At 43.5% G+C, this 24,073-nt stretch overlaps 1 protein-coding gene across 1 annotated transcript in view; it reads left to right on the forward strand.

The window, feature by feature from the left end:
* Positions 1-13,207, forward strand: part of LOC146009695 (uncharacterized) — a 64,620-nt gene extending 51,413 nt beyond the window's left edge. Inside the window, exons 3-6 of the mRNA XM_083150152.1 lie at positions 11,235-11,349; positions 11,441-11,541; positions 12,605-12,696; positions 13,147-13,207. Of these exons, the coding sequence (XP_083006278.1) occupies positions 11,235-11,349; positions 11,441-11,541; positions 12,605-12,696; positions 13,147-13,207 (369 nt within the window). The remainder of the gene's footprint in view (positions 1-11,234; positions 11,350-11,440; positions 11,542-12,604; positions 12,697-13,146) is intronic.
* Positions 13,208-24,073: the final 10,866 nt, after the last annotated feature.

Raw genomic sequence — 24,073 nt, forward strand, 5'->3', positions numbered from 1 at the left:
ATCGAGAAGTTGAGCAACAGGCTGGTATAGAGAGTCACAAGCCGCGATGATTGGCCTCCCGGGCGGTTATGGACCTTTGGTAGTCAATAGCGTACCGGGACCTTGGGCCATTCAGTACTCATCGCTTTAGAATTTTTCACTGTGATCTTATCATTCTTGACCGCTTCGGATAATAAATTCTTTAGCTCAGTTGATATTGTTTAGTTGGATCCTTTCTCAGTTTACAATAGACATCTGTGTCTGCCAATTGAGAGTAAAAGGATTACTCAAACCCTGTGGAGGATGAAATTTAAAATATTCTTTCAGTCTAATTTTCCGGAGAAGTTTATGTTGATCCAACTTCCACGAAAAAGGATCATAAAAATTCGTGGGCACATATGACAGTCCCTTATTTAGGACTTGGATTTCCGAATCAGTTAGAGTACGGTGAGACAAATATATAAATACATTTTATTTTTTGTAGCTAGTCGCTGCAGATTTTTGAGGTTTTGTTTTGCCTGGCGGGTGACCGGCCTCTGCCTGCCACAATGGTATAGGGTCTGGCCTGGTCTAAAGGGACATCTTGTGAGCTAGAAGCTTAATCTGATTCTGATACTACAAAATCACTGTCACTCGTCACAGCCACAGTATCCTTATGCACCCGTTGTTTGGTGCCTCGTGGCTGCCACGGACATCTCTTTTTATCACCATTATAATATATTTGGTTCCCACCGGATAACCAATTGTACACACGATTCTCATCATAGTCTAAGTCGACCATCCTACGTTTGTTACACTTGAACTTTATTCAATCTTCCTTATATACTTTATATTGTTGCTCTAGTTTTTCAAGCCAATCTGCATTTGATACATCATTCAATAAAACATTGTTCTCTTGCACAAAGGAGCTGATCTTTGTTTTGGTCGTTTGCAATTCACTGCCAGCCTCCTCGATCACGAGAGCCATTAAATCCAATGCACATTGGTTCAATATATATGGAGCTGTCCAGCACTCGTGGATAATAAATGCTCAACTAGATCTGGTGCCCACCTTCCTTTAGCTTTGGTGCCACTCAAAGAGACTTTCATCCAATAAGACATCATACAAGTGTAAGTTTGTAGTCAACGTTTTGGGCTGTTATGCCTTTTGATTTGTCTTGATAAAGGGCATAACAGCAGCCGGAAACATTGACTACAAACTTACACTTGTATAGTGTCTTATTGGATGAAAGTCTCTTTGAGTGCCAGCCAGCAACAACTATATACATAGGTTTTCGGGGCCAGAGCCCCTTCATCAAGACAACTGACAAAACAGTGTAAAGTGCGAAACAAACAGAGAGCTTATCAGAACATACCTTATATAGGAAGTGCACGTGCATTGTGTAAGGGAATGCTGTTTGCCGGGCAGGAAGTCCGTGGGCGGCGCAGGTTGGCCCGGTGATGACATCACCTCATTGCTCCGCAACCCAGTGGCATCTCGCCGGACAGGGGCGAGACTTCCGTGGGAGGCGGTGGTTGGTCTAGTGTCAGCGTCGTGCCGTTATCAGGCAACCCAACGGCATGTGGGCAGGCAATTCAGGGCTCTCTAACAAAGTGAAACAACGAGGAGATACCGTAGTATCAATATGTAAAAGGTGCATAAGTTATAATAAATGGTACAAACAGGAATAGAATAATGACAATTATAGTCTCCTATAGCTTCTTATGAACTTTACTGGAAAAATGCACTCATATTAAAATGCAAATATTATCTATTTTATGCTGCTCTTAGGTATAGATTGTGCTTTCAACATTTTAAATAAACTATGAGGTTACTCTATCACACTTGCAATATACCTATGGTTTTTGTGTAGTATCTAAAAATTTTGATTGACAGTAATTTTACGAGATAAACAAGAAGAGAAGTATAAAACATAACAAATAGCAGTGTCACAGAAAGATGTTCCACAGTGATTTTTTGTTTAAACCTCTAAGTGACACTGTTTCGAGGGTGTAGGTCTAGTACAACTCTCTGTGTAACAGAGTATTTTTCTGCAATCTTTCCCTCTTGCAGGCATGGGTATATGTTCAATGATTTGATACCTAAGGCTAGGTAGTGTATGGTTGTGACTTTTGAAATGGCATGTCACAGGTTGGTTAATTTCTTTGCCAGCAAGGCTGGTCTTTATGGCCAACCTGTGGAGCACCATTTGCTCTCCAAATTGTCTGGATGTTTGGCCCACATAGTATAAGCCGCATGGGCATTTGATGATATAAATAACAAAAGAGGTGGTGCAAGAAACCACCTGTCGGATTTAAACTTAAAGCCCATGCGGGGATGTGTAAAATGGGAGCCAGTAATTAATAAGCTACATGTTGTGCAAGAGGGGCATTTATAACACCCGTCTGGTTTTACTTTTGTCCCCGGTGGTAAAGAAATAGGTAAATTAGTCCTGACTACTAGATCACAGATGTCTTTTCCTCATTTGTTACTGGGCATGATGGTCCTGTTGGTGAAACAAGGTAAATCCTGATCACTTGTTACAATGGGCCAGACAGCTGTTAATGCTCTGGGCATCACTCCACTGGTTGGGGTGAAATCAGTGACAAACTGTATTTTGTTGAACAGTTTTGTCAGTTTAGGTGTTAAGAGGTGTTGCACTTGTTGTTTAAAGTTTGATAACAAACGATAATAATAACCTCGTTAAACAAATTTTAAAACAATGGTAAGCAAAAGATTGTCTTTGGCGCTAGAGACTGAGGTGGTGTAACTTGCCACCCTGCAGCCACCACGTGAGAGGATTGCTAGCCTCTACAAAAACACAAGAAACAGGAAAGAAAACGTGGGGCGCTCAAAGGTAAACAAGATGAATGTACAATTTATTAAAATAGACAAACAACACAAATAACATATACCTAAAACCACATTACATCGATATAAATAAATTCATAAACACTGGATATGTGAGTATATGCACAATTGGCCTTGTATCCTTTGGATTTGAATATGATGATAATGGTGAACAAATTCAAGTCCAATTGCTTTATAACTGTAGATTCACTCTTCTCTTTGAACCATACAGCGTTCAGTTAGATAGCCGGTATGCACACGTACCTCACGGCTGACCCTTCTGACCCTTCTATGTGGATCCAGCTGGCTGTGATGTCCCGACAGTAGCCATCTCCTCACCGCAGCTTGTTAGTGAGCTCCGTACGACGCTCTGCCACAGCGTCTGCAGTGTCGATGTGAATTCCAGCTGGGGGAGACAATGCGGTTTGGGCTCTATGGACAATGGGTCACCAGGTTACGTGCTTTGATAGTCCTTTGGAACACATGACACGGCGGCCTTCACAGTGATGGACAGGGAGGCAGCCAGGCGGGCACAGGTGCCGTATGACTGCAGCTAAAGTTCTGCAAAAAATCGGCCCACAAGGCCATCGGCCCTTCTGGCATTTGCCAGAATTGCCAGATGACCAGTCCGGCCCTGGTTGCTTGTGATTCTTGCCACACATAAGGGGCATACTAGATGGGGCAAGTGGTTCTTATCTGCCATCAAATTCTATGTTTCTATGTTTCTATTTGTGACTTCGGAAGTCCACTTTTGAGAGAGGGAGCATGACAGCTACTGTGATGAAGCAGGGTGTTATGGTCAGTGCTCTTTTGAAACACCATTGTATTAATGAATCTCTCATTGATCCCCATGGTCACATCTAAATACTTAATGGTGGTTGGGTGCCAACTATATGTGAAATTAATGGGATTATTCAATTGGTTGATCTTGTTCAACAATGAATGTAGTTCATCCTCGGTCCCAATCAAGAGCATCAGCAAGTCGTCGATGTAGCAAACATAAAAGCTGATGCTCCTGGTTGTTGATGGGTTCGAGAAGAACAAATAATGTTCTTTTAAGAACATGTAGACATTAGCTAGCGATAAGGCCACATTTAACCCCATCGCACTGCCGGTTAATTGTAGGTAGAACTCCCCTTTCTGGATGAAGTAATTTTTAGTGAGAGTGAGATTTAACAATGTCACAAATAAATCAATGTCAAGTTGATCAAAATTGACAGACAGCAAAAAAAACATTTCATTGCCATAATGGCTGCTTGATGTGGAATAACAAGATATAGGTTGCAAATGTCAAGGGTACATAATACAGTGTCACAAGTGGAGTACCCATTGAAAACCCACGAGGAGAATATGCAAACTCCGCACAGTTAGGCCACGGTGGGAATTGAACCCATGACCTCAGTGCTGTGAGGCAGTAATGCTAGCCATTACACCATCTGTATTGCCACATTTGTTATATAAATTCAAATAAAAAATGTTGTGTAAAAAAAGAATATATTTCCTATATAAGTGAAACATTTCAGGTCATTATAATAAATAAAAATGTTTGCTTAGCAGTTTTCACACCGATTTTGATAAATTCACTTGGCACTCAAAGGGTTAAGGGACAACAATATAGGAAAAGATATCTCAGGTACTATAAAACATTTTCTTCTACAGTTTAAGAACTTGAACAACGTGAGATCTGTGACTGGATAGTTTTCTTATCCATAAACCTCTATAAACACTGGCCAAAAGTATGCTTAGATTGGGAGAAAAGACTCATATTTATAGACCTATTTTTGTTGGCACTTGCCATATGTATTAGTGCGTCAATCTCTACAGAGCGGTTTTTGTAAGTAAAGCTTGCAAGCTAATCACAGATGTCACAATTTGTCCTTAAATTCACAATACACGATCAGAAAGGTGAAACTTCTTTAGTACATTTTTAAAGATGTCACCTCTTAGCAAATATTCCCTGCTGGGTTTAGTAGCCTTTTAGCAGAGAAATTTAAGCAATGCAAATAACACTACCACACAGAACCAGTTACAGAAAGGTTAATCTTTTACAGATTGAGTGTATGCACGTTTGGCTCTGAAAGAGTTAATCGGGTGTGTAATGAGGGATTTGTCAATAACTAATGCATTCATTACTATAGCCCAATAATGCAGAAATTCATCCAAACTGACAGTGGGAATAACAGAGCAGCAGCTCACACTGTGACTTATCCACGTGAATGCCCTGAGGCTGAGTGAGGCTATCTACAGACAAAGGGGCTTTTACTCAATCCTGTCCCATTTTAGTTTAAATTAAATGCCCTTCCCCAAAGGCTGGGTTTATCAGATGGTAAACAAACGCTTTTCTTTATAGTGAAATCCAACAGTGTCAAGACTCCAAAAATGCAAATAAGTGTATTCTATACATCTTCTGTTACTGATTTTTAATCAGACGCCTTTGCAAAGGTAGATCTTTCAAACTTGTTTGGTAAATCTTTCTGAATTGTTCAGTGATTATTTCCAAATCTCTTTTCAACTTATTACTAAATGATGGCACTCCTTATGGCATTGCTTTATGTGACTCAAGGCAGAGCATAGAACAAAACACACTAGATTTATAACCTTATTTATTTAATTTTAAATCAATTAATTTTGTTATTTAGTCAGCTATGAAAAGGCTTGGTGAAGTCACACACATTGTGAGAATCTGTTTGCCGAGTACCTGTTGACAGATTGGTGAACAAAGGATAGAAGTTTTGTACCAGGTAAAACAGAGCTCCAAGATGACAAGAAGCACAGCACGACAAGAAACTAGGAGAGGAAAAAACTAAAAATAAAAAATGAGTTTTACTGTAAATAATTGTGCAGTATTTACTATAATAAGTAATAGGTGGTAGGGTCTCAAACAAAATGTTAAGATGGCCAAGTTATTTATCTGAGAAACTATATTTAACTGGTCTCAAATTGAAATTTAAATAGATATGTAATTAAAACAGATTGTGAAATCAAAACAAATAGTCCATATAAATTCCAATTTACATTTTTTCTAAAGCTGACCGTACAGAACAATTCTAGGGCTGAATGCACAATTTCGACGGATTGTGCGATCGATTGTGTGCACATCTTGAGGTATTTTGGTGCGATGCGTAGTCCAGAGGTTGCTTGCGGTCATAAGCAAGAAGGCTTGCGGTCATAAGCAGATCGTATATGTGTTTTAAAGCACATACAATCGATCACTAGATCAATCATACGACCAGCATATGATCTACATCGTATGCAGGATATTGTAATGTATGACCAGTTTAAGAATGATATGTAGATTATATACAACAAACACTGGTGAATTTAAAGCTTTGTGTAGATCAATGGTTTTTAACCTCCCAAGTTTTCCATGCTTTCCCAACAGATTATGTATTATGAGGAGTTGTTTCTGTCTTAGCAGGTGGAAAATTACCCAGCAAAATAGACTTGCATGCATGATGAAAGAAATGTACCTACTTTACCCCCGTCACACTACTTTTAAAATCCCAGCTTTCTGCTCATGAACATGATGCACCAAACTGGTATTTCAGTAGGTCTGAATGCAAACTACCATGGTACCATGACCTGCTCTTCACCACTATCGGGGCTGAGACACAATAATTTATCCATCAAATTTCCAAATTGCATACACTAGGGCAGATTGACAGAGTGATGTAGTGTGGTGTATAGGGTACATGTAGTCTAGGAATGTAGTTCAGCTAATAGGTGGTATGTAGTGTATCGATGTAATGCGGATTATAGGGGGATGTAGTGTAAGTGATGTAGAGTGGCGTATGGGGTACATGTAGTCTAGGGATGTACTGGCGGTGTACTGTAGCGATTTAGTGGGATGTTGTGTAGTGATGCATATAGGGGTATATACTATAGTAATGTACTGTGGCATAGAAAAAGGAATGCAGTGTATTGATATAGTGCTGCATAGGAGAAGTGCAGCATATAGGGGAGATATAGTGCAGTGATGATCTGGGCTCCTGGGTGATGGGTGCTTTGCTGGGAAAGGGGTGCTGGGCAGAGGCAGTGCTAAGGGGCACCAGCCAAAAACTTGCTTAGAGTGTCAAATTGGTTAGTGCCGGCTCTGGTCACAACAAGAGCACAGAAGCACAGGATTAAATTCCTGTGTGCAGGTAAGTGGGGGTTATAGTGTTTTCTTGCTGAGCTAGACTAGGAAAAGTTTAACGAAGATGGCAATATTATTACATTGCTTCCACCATTTTCTGTTACATTTGGATTCAGTGGCAAACACAGGATTTTTAGAAGGGGGTTTCCAAATGTAATCCAAAATCTCCCACTCTGCAGCACATTGGAGTAAGTACAGAAGTCTGGGGAGCAGTAACAGTCCTGAATTTTTTTTTTATATACACTGGAATACAGTTTTAATATTTAACAGTACAATTGGTCTATAATATAGGCTGTTTCAAACATTGAAATAACATAAGTGGTCAGGAAAAGGTTAAACATATAATAAATAAATAAATACATAAACATAATAGAACCAGTACTGCACTTTATAAGGTCACAATCTCCCACTTCATGGTAAGGCTCCTGTCTCTTCCTCCTGGCAGCTTCTCTCTGGTCCAGTACGATGTTTGAGGGCTCAGATCCACACATACAGTAAATGTGGTAGAAGAAGCTGGTACACTGGGCATGTGCAGCAGCTCTGCTCTGTCCCTTACACTGATGTGGTGGCAGCTGTATTGATCATATTATATACATACCAGTGCTATTGTCATAATTTATGGCACTTGCCAAGTGGGGGGGGATTTCCAGACAACCAGAAACCCCCCTGCGTTTGAATACGGGATTTTAGTAAATCTGAAATAGATTACATTTTAAAATACAGGTATGGAAAAAGATTTTCTTACTAAACAAATGTGATATTAAATGCTTAGAGGATAATTTTTTTAGCTCATTAGTATATTTAGATGATAATTTTCATGGGGCACTGTGAAAAAAAATGATTTCCAGCTGGCTAGTGATATGGAAGGCGAACGCCTAACTTCTGAAACATACCAGCATCATTTTTAGATGTCCCCTATGCTGAAATTTGCGTACAGCATCGGGCTGGGAGATTATTATTGTATCTTGCGAAAATTGCATCAAAGTCCCTCATACTTCACTAGAGAAGAGATGTATGAGGCTTGAAATTTCTGGACATTACACAAGAGTAGGTATGTCCTTAAAGCTCCAAGATTCATGCCTGGCCTTCTATATAAAATGATTTGAAAGTATGTTTCAATGATGGAAGTCTTACATGATGTGAATCAGACATTGAAATTATCCATGTCCTACGTATCTGAATCTATACTGTTATGTAATTTTGATTGTTGTAGATCATTCCTGCCTCCCACAAAAAATATTGATAAACTTTTGGGTTAGTGAATGAATGGAGTAGAAATGGTAATGCACCATTACTTGGCGTTTACCATAGCAGGGTTATTTTCTGTTACGGTAGCTCCCGTACCTTTGTGTGGTTTGCTGTGCCTTTTGTGTGGTGTAGTATTGTGCTTAATTGAGGTATCTTTTTCTCATGCTTACGACTAGGTTGCTCTTGTTCTGCGATGAGGTCACTTGTACGGTTGGAATCTTCACCTCCCTGATATTGGCCCAGGAGCCGTTATATGTTTTTCCAGTCAGGCCCCTGTTAGCCAGTTTCCACCTTTTTAATGCTCCTAAAGGGTCTCCGGTACTTTGTCCCACCTTAAGACCTGGTGGCACTGGAGTTGGGGTGGACTTAAGTCGCCCCTTCAAACTTAGCTATTAAAGTTGGAGCCTTAGCATCAGAAGGTACTAGCCACCATTTAGGACAGATCAAAAGAAGCAATTAGGGTTTGCTGTGGCCATCCTAAACAGTGGTCACAGCTGTGAGGTAACACCCAGATTCATAACAGTTTTACCAGTCCAACAGATAGTAAAATATATACATTTTTGTTTCTTGTTTTGGGTGTTGCTATCTGTGTGTCAGCATGAATCTAGCTGCTCAGACCTTTGCCAATCAGATCCAGAGCCTTACTCAGATGGTACAGGATCTCCGGCTATGGGTAACTACTCGGGAGGACAGTTCCCATTCCCCAGCTATGGTGGTTCCAGAGCATAAGATAAATCTCCCCGATTGGTTCTCTGGTAACCGTAAACAGATCTTTAACTTTTAGGAGGATTGTAAACTATATTTTCGTCTCAGGCCCATGTATTCTGATTCAAAGGGTCAATGTGTAGGTCTGATCATTTCTATCCTTCAAGGGGATCCCCAGACTTGGGTGTTTGGTGTCAAGTCCCATAGTCCAGCTTTAAGTTCAGTAGATTACTTTTTTAATTCTCTTGGGCTACTATATGATGACCCAGGTAGAGAGGCTTCGGCAGTGAGTCATTTACATGCCTTCAAACAGGGTAAAGACCCAGTCGAGGCTTAATGTACGGAATTCCATCGTTAGTCTAGTGATGATTGTGGCTGGAATGATCCAGCATTAAGAAGTCAGTTCCAGTTCGGGCTGACTGATGCAACTCGGTGCATTCAGAATCTCCTCTGAGGAGAGGGCTCATAGGATCAGCTCTGGTTTGTGTCTTTACTTTAGTGGTAAGGGTCATGTCCTCTGCAACTGTCCCAATAAACCAGTAAAAGTCATCGGTGAGAAGGTTCACCTTTCCTCTCACAATTCTTAACTAGTTCTGGTAAATCTGTCTTTTCATCAGATTCATTTTTCCTGTTTATTGATAGTGGTGCAGTTGGGAATTTTATGTACATCACTCTGGCTAATAAACTTGGCATATCCCCGTGTAAACTCGAGAAGTGCATTATTATGCAAGGTCTTGATGGGAACCCTTTGTCTAATGGTTCGATCTCTTACTAGTCTCATCAAGTACAGTTGAGAGTAGGTTTGTTTTATTTATTTACATTTGACCACTCATCCCACTGTTCCTTTGGTTCTAGGCCATCCCTAGTTAGTTGACCAAAATCCGATCATTGATTGGAAATCAGGTGAGATTTCTCAGTTGAGTTCCGCCTGTACTGGCCTCTGTCTCAGTGGTGGGGATTCCTACTTGTTATGCAGATTTTCCTGATGTTTTTTTCAAAGGGTAAAGCAGACAGTCCTCCCCCTCATTAGCCATATAACTGTGCTATTGATTTGGTTCCTGTCGCTCAACTGCCAGGGCAGACTTTATGCACTTTCTGCTCCTGAGACTAAGGCCATGGACGAGTAGATTCAGGAGAGACTTAAAAAGTCTCTCTTAGGCCTTGCATTGATTTTAGAGCACTTAATAAGATTACTATTAAGAATACCTACCTGTTACCTTTGATTTCTGTTATTTTTGATCAACTCTGCTCCACCACAGTTTTTTTTCCATGATTGATCTTAAAGGTGCATACAGCCTCACTTGGTTCAAATTGGCGGATAAATGGAAGATGGCTTTCAGTACTCAATCTGGCCATTATGAGTACTTGGTCATGACATTTGGACTTTCCAATGCCTCAGCCATCTTTCAGGATTTGATCAATGATGTTTTGTGAGAGTTTTTAGGAAAATTTGTTAATGTTTACCTAGGAGATATTTTGATTTTTTCAGAAAACTTGCAGTCACACGGGTCTTAAGTTTGTCAAGTTCTCCAGAAGCTAAGAGAGAATCATCTTTTTGCCAAATTGAAGAAATGTAAATTTTAGGTGGCTCAGGTGTCCTTTATAGGATCAAAAGTAAAAACCAGGGGGCGCCGTATGTACACAAAAACAATTTAATTAAATAAATAGCAATAAATATAATTAATTTCAGCGGATACGTACTCCGTATGGGGGTGAGAGCGCACTCCTGTTGTAGCGGTGCCCGGATTGCAGGGCTGTGCGTTCACTCCTCCTAGTTGGCGGCGAGTGATAGAGACCCACTCTGTGCCATGCTGCACCAACTGAGCCGGGACCGTGATGAATGGGATATGCAAGTTGGTAACTGCAAATAGAAATATGTCCCTCCGGTCCTCGGTATGTGGTCCTCAGGAACTCCTCAAAAGACGCGTTTCGCCACGCTCAGGGCGGCTTTTTCAATTCTGCGTCCTTTATAGGATATATTATTTCTCATAAATGGTCATCTTGGATTGGGGTTGGCCTATCAATCTTAAGGCAATCCAAAGATTTTTGGGTTCGCAAATTATTATAGGCGTTTCAATCATTCTTTTTTTAACTTAGTGGCTCCCATAGCGGCCTTAACTAGTTCTGGTCATCACTGATCATGAAAACCTTCAGAATATTGAGGCAGCCAAACTTCTGAATGCTCGTCAGGCTTGCTTGGCTCTGTTTTTTACTCCCTTCAACTTTCTTATTACTTACAGACCTGGCTCCAAGAACGTGAGGACAGATGCACTTTCACGGTGATTCTTACCCCAACATGAGGGTCAGGTGTCTGTGGGCCCTATTTTGCTTACCCAGACATTAGAGGATCTTATCCACAATGCTCAGGATCATGCTCCTGCTCATACTCCTACTGGTCGTCTGTTTGTTCCAGACAGTCTCACAAGTAGAGTTCTCGCAGCTTTTCATGATAGTAGGATTGCAGACCTTGAAACTTTTTTCTTGTGTCGTTTTGTGGCCTAGTATTTCTCATGATACTAAAGAATTTGTTCTCTCTTGCCCAGATTGTGCCAGACATAAGGTGCCTCCTTCTCGGCCCATGGAGCAACTCATGCTGTTGGCCATCCCTAATAGACCCTGGTCCCACAATGCTATAGACTTTGTGGTAGGTCTGTCTTCTGGCTTTTAAACAATCTTGGTGGTCATTGACAGATTTAGCAAGATGTCTCCCTTTGTGGTATTCGGCCAATTGCCATCTGCTAAAGTCTCAGCCAATCTGTTTCTTTGGCATATCTTCAGACTGCATGGTCTACCCACGGATATTGTGTCAGACCGACATCCACAGTTCATGGCACAATTCTGGAGACTTTTTTGTTAATCACTCAAAGTTAAACTCAGTTTATCCTCGGCTTTTTATCCACAATTGGATGGTCAGACATAACAGTTGAATCAGTCTTTAAAACAGTATTTGCATTGTTTTGTATGCAAGCTGCAAAATGTCTGGACTGATTTTCTTCCATTCACTGAGTTTGCTTACAACGCCTTTCATTCATCCACAAAAGTTTCACCTTTCTACTCTGAGTTTGGGTATCATCCCTGAGCCAATTCTTTGGGCCCGGAAGCTCAGGTGGTTTCCTCTTCTGGGACATCCTGTCTTAGGGCTATTTGGAAAAAGGTACATAATGCTTTGAAGGAAGCTGCTTTTCGTGAGAAGATCTTCTCTAAAACATTCAGGCATCCTTGTTCATTTAAAGTTGTGAGAATCAGAAAGTGAGAGGTTTTTGTTTTTTTTTTAAAGTAAAATAAGCAAAATGTTGAATCAGAGAAGTTCTCTTCCCTTCCCAATCTAACTTCAAGGTTACTTACAGGCTGAGTTAAAAGAAACAAACTAAACTTTTGGCAGGTAGAATGAAACCCTTGCTCCCTGGCGTTATCCATCTGTAGCAGATAGGATTTATTGTGGGTAGACACTCCTTGGCCAACCTTTTTAAGGTTATTGCAGCATCCAATTGGCTACAATCCACATCAGACTTGAACGCATCTTTTTTCTTATCACTCGACACAGAGAAAGCTTTCGATATGGTCTTGCGGGACCATTTATTTCATAACCTTTCCAAATTCGGATTCCCATTTAATTAATACATTTCTTATGTAGTCTTTATGTGAATTCATCCTCCAGAATTATTTGTAATGGGTATTTGTCTCAACCTATATCCTCCTATCCAAAGGCGCTAGGAAAGGATGCCCCCTATCCCCGCTTTTATCTGCCCTGGCGTTTGAGCCCCTATGATAGCACCCTGCAATCTCCCAGAAATCCAAGGTGTGAATATTGTTCAGCATTCCCTTAAGGTTGTGTTTTTATGAAACCTAAATAAATACATAAAAAAATAAATAATAAAAAAGGAAACAGATGCCCTTTCAAGGGATTTGTTCAACAGCATACAGGGCCAAATGTAACAGGGTGTGAGCATCAGAAAGCGGGAGATTTTGAGAGAGTTTTTCCGTGTATAAGTGACAATATTTTATATTAAATATTGTAGAAGACAGCTAACATTGGAGGGACTCACAGAACAAATCAGCAGATGATGAACATTTACTAAGAAAGATTAGCCTCACAGCTGCATTCAAAATTAAATATAATGGTGAGAGTCTGATTATGGCACAACCAGTAAATTGACAATTGTAATAATCAATCCGAGAGAAGATGAGAGAATGGATTTGAGTGCTTGCAGTTTCTTGTGTATGGTCATATTTCATATATGATTTGTAGACCTATGGAACATAGACAGAATGAATGTGGGGAACAAAGACAAAGTAAGAGTCAAGGATGACACCTAGGCAGCAAGCTTATGGGGTAGGGTTCATTATCAAATTATCAACAGTGAGAGCGATATTAGGTTGGTTGGTAACTACTCTTGATCAGTGGTCAGTGATGATTCAGCCTTGATGAAGTCTCCCTATTACTAAGGAGACAAAACGCAATGCCGCCCACTTCCGCGAGCTCAGCAGCCCATTTCCTGTTCGAACTTCCAGCCGGCCATGCAGCAGCCTCTGCACCGCAGCTAACCTCAGCCGTACGGAGTGTGACAGGATTTACACCACTCCCAGTCGTGCAAGTAGAAAAAAATGTCTTAGTTGTACTGTGCTGCGTGGGCGTGGTCAGGGCATGGTCATATGACACAAGGGGGGGTGGCTACATGACAAAACGATATGCCCCCAGTGCCAGATATGCCCCCTACAGTGCTAGGTATGCCTCCAGTGCCACACATATGCCCCACAGTGCCAGATATGCCCCTACAGTGCCACACATATGCCCCCACAGTGCTAAGCATGCCCCCAATGCCAGATATGCCCCCACAATGCCACACATATGCCCCCCACAGTGCTAGTTATGCCCCCAGTGCCAGATATGCCCCACATATGCCCCCAGTGCCAGATACGCCCCCATAATGCCACACATGCCCCCACAGTGCTAAGCATGCCCCCAATGCCAGATATGCCCCCACAATGCCACACATATGCCCCCCACAGTGCTAGTTATGCCCCCAGTGCCAGATATGCCCCCACAATGCAGCACATATGCCCCCACAGTGCTAAGCATGCCCCCAATGCCAGATATGCCCCCACAATGCCACACATATGCCCCCCACAGTGCTAGTTATGCCCCCAGTGCCAGATATGCCCCACATATGCCCCCAGTGCCAGATACGCCCCCATAATGCCACACATGCCCCCACAGTTCCACACATATGCCCCCACAGCCCACAGTGCCAATAGCAGTACTGGGAAATTCACTTTGCCATAACTCTTGCTAGGTTAGAGTTGTAGCGAGTAGCGGCCGAGGGGACAGACCACTTACATTTTTAGGTTGTAGAAGTAGAGCCCTATATCAGGTTGCTTATCCCAGACTCTGGAAACAAATAAACACTGCTAGCTATATCGGATGGGGCTCCTTAATGTCCATAAATACAGAGACACAGTAAGGGTGGTGCCAGTAATAATGGATGGGAGGCACAAATGAGCTTCCAAAGCAGGGACAACCCTGCAAGATGAATAGATGAAAGTAGGGACCCCAGCTATAGCATGCCCCAGGAGCACAGGCTGCTGCTTATCAGTAGCTTCCACTAACGCTGAAAGGAGCTGGAGCTGTGGGGGCTCGCACAGTGACCACACCGGTAGGCTGTGTATGGGGATAAAGAGCACCTTAAGCTGTAAATATGGTGGCCAGAGTTCACCGCTGCCCAGGAGAGGGAGAGAGAGGACCCTCCACCTGATCGCTGCAGGAGCACACAATTTGTTAGATGGGCATCTGTGGGCTATATGATGCTGGGCAGCCCAAAGGGGACAGCTCACCTCCAGATGGTATCTGCGGCGATTCCGGCTCCGGGTGTTGCGGCGGATCGGGTCACTCCAAAGGGGCCGTATATGAGGTGGGCAGGAGGGCCCCGGCTCGCCCAGGCACTCGTCTTGCGGCAGATCCGTCCTGAAATTGAGTCCCGAGCTTCGGCCTAGGAAGCGGGCCGCAACCTGCAGGAGCTCAGTGAGATGCTCCCCGGCTTTGCAGCACCGCCTCACCATATCTGGGGCAGAGAAGGGCAAGGGGGATTGGGTGGTGGAGGGCAGAAAACGCAAAAAGTGCTGGATGCCTGGCACTGGAGCTTTCAGCAGACACATCCGACCCTTCACTGTGTCCGGGCCGCCAGCCAATCATACCTCGTGGGCTGGCTCCTGATTGGCTGCCGGCCCGCGAGCTATGATTGGCTGAGAGCCTAGTCACAGTGACACAGGGAGGGGAAGGAGAGATGCGCGATGCGCTCCCCTCCCCTCGGCTCCCTTCCCCTGGCGAGGAATCAGCTGTGGCGGGGCGGCGGAGGCCACGCCCCCACCACTTAGATATGCGCACATGCGCATTAAGCATTTTGCAGGGCATTTGTTATGGCGGTACGGGGTACCTGCACAATACGTTTTACCGGTACGCCGTACCACCCCGTACCGCCATACTTACAGCCCTGATGTCCACTCCACAGCATTGCGGCCTCTCTCCGCACCAGCCGGTTACCAATCAGTTGGGCAGCCCTGACCAGCACGCGGACCGTGGCGATACACAGAGATTTCCATCTGACGGCACAAGTGAGATCGCATCCCCCCTCTCTCTCTCCCCCTCTGCCTGCCTCTGCATGCCTCTTGCTTGCTGCTTGCTACTGCAACTAACTGCTTATCTATGGACCTTTATGCATGTGACCCTACATGCTAATTCACACCTGCAGTTTGCTTATACTAACAATTCGGTGCACAATATCTCCATATTAACCCCTGCTGTGCTAAATGGCTTTATTAATGGACTTTTATTATTATAAGGACCTCTTCAACCTTTAACACAGCTGGGACGCCAGCACAGGTTACTAGGTTATTCATTTTAGGTCCCATACACATGGTTGGACAACAGGATTCAGGCTGTAGAGACCTTTGCCGTGTATAAATAGCAAAGTGCTGTATGTTTATTTGTTTTAAAAAAATTATTTATAAAGATTTATACTTTCATACTATAAGTGTGTCCTGCTCAATTGTACTCCATGTGGATTCCTCCAAATATTATCTTATTGCTTTAACAGCGCAGTGTAAACCACTTTTTCTTTTTTCTTTCTAATATCACACAATGACACAATTCGTATTAAGAGATAGGAAATGGGGGAGGGGGACCAGTGCACAAGCTACTTAGAGTAAACAAAAACAATATCATATAGTCCACAATCTGGAAAGAATGATATTCAGTAGTAGAATCTCCCCAGAGAGTCAAGAGGTTGCAAGAAACAGAAAGGAATAAAAAACTGGGAGACCTGGAGGTTCCAGATATAAAGACATACCACCACGCATGTTTAATTGCTCAAATAAGTGATTGGTCAGTACCTACAGGTGTGGAACTATGGGTGGATTTGGAGAAGGATCTCAATCCTCTCTCTAACCTTATGTATCTCCTTTGGATTCCGACACAATGCAGATCCCCTTTACAGACTTTTTCACAAACTGTGTCAGACTCCCTCAAGTCTGTCACGCTCGGTTGGTGTGGATCCACCAGTGATGGCTGTTCAGGTACGGAAAGACTGGGCAGAGAGAGTGTAGCTGGCCGAATATACTGCCTTTGTATAGATGGACACCTCAGGGAGGTTAGCTGAATTCCCGATTGGAGGCGCAGAGTCTATCTGGGCAGCAGGTTTCACCAGGGATTCCCGCAAGGGAATATGGATTTAGCTGCTTCTACCCAGCAGGTCGTGGCCCTCCAATGGTAGTCTCCCTGAGATCTCAGGCTGCTGGAGAGGGAGTCAGTCAGAGACCAACTCATAAGCTCACTGGAGCCGAATACCTGGAGACAGGGAATGACTGGAGGGTTGCCTCCGCAGCAACTCTAGATGTCCCCTCTGATGTGTAATGGGCAGCTGGAGAATAGTGGTAACTTAGTATGGCCTACTTGGCGTATAATGGATAACAGAAGAAAACGGCAACTCAGGATGGCCCACTTGGCATGTAATAAATAACTGAGGAAAATGACAACTCAGAATGGCCCACTTGGCATATAATGGATAACTGAGGAGAACGACAACTCAAAATGGCCCACTTGGCATATAATGGATAACTGAGGAGAATGACAACTCAGAATGGCCCACTTGGCATATAATTGATAACTGAAGGAAACTGCAACTCAGGTTAAACACCGGAACTTGATGGATAGGAACCGGAGCAGAGATAGGACTCTTTGCGCACTGAACCGGGAATGCTGAACCAGACAGACAAGCAGAGCTTCTGGGAGCTGAACACTGCGGAATCTAGCAGGGACTCCCAGAAGTAGCACTAGCATATGGGAATGGCAGTCTCTGCCCTTTATTCCCCAGGGGCTGTGAGGATTTGCTGGGATCTCTTAAGAGAGGTTATATATATGTCCAAAACCAGAAGTGCCCCAACCAAGATGTTGGCGCCCATACCAGGGGCCAGTGACAGGGTTCACCCAGAGATGCCTGGGAGGAGAGGAAGTCCACCAGCGCCCGCCTAGGTGAGTAACAGAAGCGGTGCATGTCCAGGCAGTACTGACAGCTGCAACGGGACGTGAGGTGGCAAAGGCATGGGATACTATTGTGATCTCTCCAAAAGCCGTTTCATTGCCTTCCCGGAAAATGTCTTTAGAAGCTCTTGCTAGATTGATCCCAGATTTGAATGTATCAAAGTGGGTCTCCTGCTGTATTTCTACTGTTGCTGACCTAGCTGACGGTTCCAGAATTGTTCAATTCTCTGCATTGTAATCCCAATTTAACCGACTCTATAAGGAAATGTTTACATATTTACGTATTTCACATTGGCTAGCCAGTTCAATTAGATCCTCAGGTCCACTATCTTTACCTCCTCCTACCATACTTTCTAAATGATCTACCAGTAACAGTAGGGGCTCCATCAGATTTTGGTTTCTATATTTAAAGACAACTTGATACTGATGAAATCCTCAGCTCAACTGCAGTGGACTGCAACGTACATTTACACAGCAGCAATGGGAGTCTATCTATTCATCCTCTCGTACTATGTCCAAATGCAATAATCATAAAGAAATAAAACTCCTACATAGGCTGTATATTACACCAACCAAATTACATAAAATTTGGCCTCATCAATCCAAATTTTGCTGGTGCAATTGCTCTGAGGTAGTAGACATCTTCCATATATTCTGGTCATGCCCTAGTATTTGGCCCCTTTGGAATGCTGTCTTTGCATTTGCCTCTAAAGTACTCAATACTACTCTCCAAGAGAGTAGCCTTTCGCAAGCGGATTGCTATGTATTAGGTCATATCTGCATAGGCACTAGGGCTGCAATAGCTCAACACTGGAGGGACCCATCTCCTCCTTTGTTACTCAAAGTTATTCATAAAACTAACCTGGCTTTTGAAATGGAGACTCAAGGCTTACCCTATTCATTTCATGCAAAATCCCCTTTAGGCGAGTGGTATAGCTGGCATGCCTATTTTACTTCTTGAGAAGGAGCTGCTATCCTGCTTGATGTGGAGTATTGATTTCTTACTAGAGAATATCTCACCACTTGTTGGCCTCCACTGTTGTTCCAGCTTATTACCTTTGTCTGTGAAATGTATCCTGTTTTTGAGACACTTATGGTATGCATTTATCTATTTTTGTTTTTGCTTATGTCAGATGACTCCTTGTTCCCCCTCCCTCCCTTTTCCTTTTCTGTATCCCTTACTTTTCCATGGAAATGGTACAAAATTGTAATAAAAATTATTGATGTAAAAAAAAGAAACAGAAAGGTAATGCACTCTTTTTGTTGTTGGGGGCATTCCTGAGTTAAGATTGTTTGGGTAAACCTACCATGGTTATCACCATGAAATAACACAAGACTGTTGTCAAGATTTTTTTGTACATTTGGACACTACTACATACGTTCCTGTCATACTGTATGCTGATTTCTGCAAGTGGTTGAACTCTGACAAATTGACATTACATTAGGCTTCTACATTCCGGAAGGGGCCGGGGATGGTCGCATGCTGTGGAGCTCCGTCACCATCCACGGAGCTTCCACCATCCCCGGCCTCAGGAGCAGCTTGCGGCGGAGGGGACGGAGACAGAGGAGGCGGGCAGGCAGGCAGCGGTGGAGGAGGGGGGAAGCGTGCACCGCGATCCCCCGAGGACGATGCGGCCGGAGCGGGGGAGAAGGCTGACCCCACGCGCTCGCCGCAGCTCAGCAGCTTACCCGCACGGGGCGGGTGTGCAATCAGCCCAGGCGCCCGCCACAGCTCACCCGCATGGTGCGGGTGTGAAATCAGCCCAGGCGTCACCCCCTCACTTCCCCCGGGACCCGCCAGCATCCCGACGCGGCCTCCGGAAATCGAGGCCTGGACCAAGCAGTGCAGCCGCGGCCTCTCCTGCCGGCTCTGACGCGGCCCCTGCATCCCGGGTGACGCGGCCGGCTCACAGTGGCTGAGAAGTGAACGGATGCCCCCGGCAACACCACCGGCCGGGGGGGACACCCAGGACCACCTCCACTGCCCTTTGGACGCAGTGCCGGGCTAAAGGAAGAAAAAGAAGACCAGCAGACCCGGTGAGAAGGGACCCATCCCCCCCCCCCCAGGAGGCAGATCAGCCAGGGGGACCCCCGGCAATTCACCGCAGTGGCCGGTAGGATCCCCCCCTCCAACAGGCCGCACCAGCCCCGGGTGAACTCTGTGGCAGCTCCGCGCCCCCCCCCCCCCCCCCTTCCGCTGACTCTCCCCCGGCCTCACTGACTTTGCCCCCTCCTCCCCCCACCACCCACGGCTCTCCCCCAGGAAGATTCAAGATGGCGCCGCAAATGGCTGCCTAGGAACTGTGCAAATGTATCATGTGTTAACTGTACTGTCCCTGCTTAACTGTACTGTCCCTGCTTATATTGCTACCTGCCTGGCTGCTGCAACGACCAGTGGCGCCGCTGATGGCTGCCTAGGCGCTGTGCAGCTCGGCAGGTATGTGTTTCCTGTGTGATAACTGTACTGTCCCTGCTTATGTTGCTACCTACCTGGCTGCTGCAGCGACCAGTGGCGCCGCTGATGGCTGCCTAGGCGCTGTGCAGCTTGGCGGGTATGTGTCCCCTGTGTGATAAATGTACTGTCCCTGCTTATGTTGCTACCTACCTGGCTCCGCAACGACCAGTGGCGCCGACGATGGCTGCCTAGGCGCTGTTCAGCTCGGCGGGTTCATGTCCCTTATGTGATAAATGTACTGTCCTGCTTGTATTGCTACCTACCTGGCTGCTGCAGCGACCAGTGGCGCCGCTGATGGCTGCCTAGGCGCTGTGCAGCTTGGCGAGTATGTGTCCCCTGTGTGATAAATGTGCTGTCCCTGCTTATGTTGCTACCTACCTGGCTGCCGCAGCGACCAGTGGCGCCGCCGATGGCTGCCTAGGCGCTGTTCAGCTCGGCGGGTTCATGTCCCCTATGTGATAAATGTACTGTCCTGCTTATATTGCTACCTACCTGGCTGCTGCAACGACCAGTGGCGCCGCTGATGGCTGCCTAGGCGCTGTGCGGCGTGGCAGGCATGTGATCCCCGCAAGTGATGTCTTAATGCTCTCAATGTAATGCGTTTAATGTCTCAATGGAATGTGTAAAATGTCTCAATGGTATGCATGTAACGTGTCGTCGTTCCCCCCCCCCCCCCCCCCATTTCATCCCTGCTGATGCTGCACTGTAATCCACAAAAAATTCCTAGTGTGCGCAAGCACACATGGCCAATAAAGTTGATTCTGATTCTGATTCTGATTCTGATACATTGGTCTTCTAGTGCTGCCCAGGGTCTATAAAGTATACAATGCGCTATCAGGCCATAGTGAGAATTTGATCTCCAATACATAAGACTGTAAATGTTGAATAATAATTATTATTTTTCAAAATTATTATTTTTCCTGATAAACAAACCAATCAGCTATACTAGTTTGTTATTAACCATGATATTTTATTACCTTACTGTATATTCTACTGACTCTTTCAACTTTTCAGGTGTTTTTGATGTACTTACAATAATACTGACAATTCATATTGTGTCACATTATAGTTCCCCCTGTTTACATTATGCCACATCAACCCTAGTTCACATTTACAGACTCCTGATTATTTAACAACTAAAAACATGGTCCATCAAGTATTCAACAGAACTTGGGAGAAATGAATGGCCAAGATGTGGAGGGAGAGTGGATCATTTTATTAGCTCTACTAGGGACTAGTAGACATTAATATTAATGCTTAATAAGCATATGGTCGATAAATGAGCTAGCATATCTGATGTATTTGGATGTACACAGTCTAGAAGCTTCTTGTAACTTGAAATTATTGACAGACATAGGAAGTTGGCTCCAGGGCCTACACTTTCAAAGATACATAGGACTGTGGCAAGTCGTGAGTTACAGGCTTACTGCATTGAGGGTAGGCTGGCACATTGCTGCAAGAAGTGGTGAGGCCATAACATAACATGGTAATGTGAGCTATGTTCAGGGGAGGCACCAGGACCCATAGCAATGGAATTCAACTATGCCCATGAGGACCAGAACTGAAGGGGCTCCAGTGTGGCTGCTACCCATGCTCTAACAATGACAGCAAGGGATTACAATGGGGATGAACACTTATTTTAATCCATAAAGCTTCAGTGGGTCCAGTTATTATGTTTTACCCTTAGGCTCTAAAGTATCTTCAATGGAACATGTCCCTGCAAATCCCATATGAATTGACCTTATGAGAACCACACTGTGGTACTGACTTGGTTACAAACACAAGACTGATATATTCTCTACAGCCATTTACATTTTCCAGGAATTATTTTACTTTGTCTACCAGCAATATATATATATATATATATATATATATATATATATATATATATATATATATATATATATATATATATGGAGGAGAGAGGTGCGGCACTCAGGAACAATGATGTCAAATAAAGTCAGACGACAATATAATAGTTTGACAACGTTTCAGTTGTATTAGACAACTTTTTCATAAAAATAGAACAGTGCGTACATACCTTTATACTATAAACAATCACCCGAGCAAAGTGAAGCTCCGGCTGAGAGGGCGGGAAATTTCCCCGGACTCGTCGCCGTGCAACGACATCATCACGTGGAATACGCGATGCGGCAGTGTGTGTACCATCCCCATAGCAACTATCAAGCACTGTGGAAGACGGAAACATAATCAAGAACAGCGCAATGAAAGATTCAGTGGCATAATGTTCACACCTTGAAGAAGGGGCCTAGAGCCTCGAAACGTCGGGACGTCGGGACACCAATGTGACACGTTTGTTATGTATTTTTAATACACATCTACTTTTTGCAAAATCTGCCTCTAAGGATATATATATATATATATATATATATATATATATGCACTCATGCAGGATTAGCCAATTCCTCTTTCTAGCTGATTCTTGCTGTCGTCGATGGGTTGTCCTGTGCACTCCCATTGGTCTTATCTACTATAATTTTTTTGTGGACATAAGCCCTTATTCAGATCTGATCCCAGTACAAATTTGTTCTCAAAATGGGCAAAACCATGTGCACTACAGGTGGGGCAGATGTGAAGAGAGAGTTACATTAGGGTGAGTTATTTTGTTTCTGTGCAGGGTAAATACTGGCTGTATTATTTTCACACTGCAATTTAGATTTCAGTTTCAACACACTCCACCCAAATTTAACTCTCTGCACATGTTACATCTGCCCCACCTGCAGTGCACATGGTTTTGCCCATTTTGAGAAAAAAAATTGTACTGCGATCAGATCTGAATAAGGGCCATAATGTAGTAACTGACTGATTGTTATTCATTTGTAATAATTGTGAAAATATGATCTATTTTACTGTCATGTTTTCGTCTACAAAGTGAATGTATGTCATTTTATATATTTTGAACCGATGCTTCAAATAAAGCTGTTTACTAAAATATATATATACAAAATAATTTCAACCTCTGAATACCTTTCCATTAACACAGTGGGGGTTTTCTCATTGACAACCTGGAACTGCAGCTGTATTTACTCAGTTTAGTAGCTATTAAATACCCCTGTACCTTCTATGTCACTTGAAAAAAAAATCCATTGAGCTCCCTTTGTGTTTTTCCAAACGTAATTGACAAAGGTTTATAATAACAATGCAAATGGCAGTTCTGTGTCCAGCACAGAGACAGTTGAAGCAGGATGTTGAATTAAGTTTAACCAGCAATTGAATGTCCACACTTTGCATTGTACTTGAGGCTATGTACAGACACAGAGCATGATGATAGATAAACTTTTGTCTCTCATTACCTTCCTGGTGCATTCAGGCTTACATCACTACATGGTGAAAATAACCACAAATAAATGATGTAACTCAGATCAGATATGAGCTTTGATCATAGAGCATATGTAAGAGTTACAGCGCACTGATGTCAATGATACCATGTTAGTAGATAGTACAATCTTCTTATTTATGCAGCACATACATTTATGTGTACAGTCATAAGGTACACAGACTGTTACATTTTATGATATTGACATGGTTAAAATGTTGACATCTAATATACCAACATCTGCATAATGTTGATATTCCAAAAATAATGGTATATAACATATCCAAATAGTCAAAATGTTGACAATATTCATCAACATTTTGAACATTTTTTTGGTAACATGTTGAAACTCGACATTGTGCATGTTGATATCATGAACATATCAACATGTACTCTGTCATCATTATGTAGTTGACATACTTTGGACATTTCAACCATTGGTAAAACATACTGAAGTGCTTGTTGATGTTAGAGAGACAGCATGGGATGGAGCTCACCACATTCCCCATATCTGTGATGCCTTGCCATATAACCTCCTTCCAGGTTAGAGGATTATGGTGAAACGGTTCTCCAAGGATGCGGACAAGCGCTAGCACCATTGTGCAGTGTACAGTTCTCCTACACATTCCTGCCAGTATGCATTTTCCTAGGCAGTGGACAAGCAGGCTCTTCATCCTTCTCCTGCAACGTCTCCTCTTCCTCCTCCTGCACCTTACTCCTCATCACTCTCAGGCGGGTCTCAAATACCTCCTCTTCCCCTTGCCTCTGCTCTACAGCTGCTCTCAGCCTGAATGACATTATGATAAAATGCTGGTTCATAAAAAAATTGGCAAACACCCTCTTTCTCAGTA

Source organism: Crinia signifera, chromosome 6 (assembly GCF_055691185.1).
Source record: "Crinia signifera chromosome 6, ASM5569118v1, whole genome shotgun sequence".
In the NCBI taxonomy this organism is placed as follows: Eukaryota; Metazoa; Chordata; class Amphibia; order Anura; family Myobatrachidae; genus Crinia; species Crinia signifera.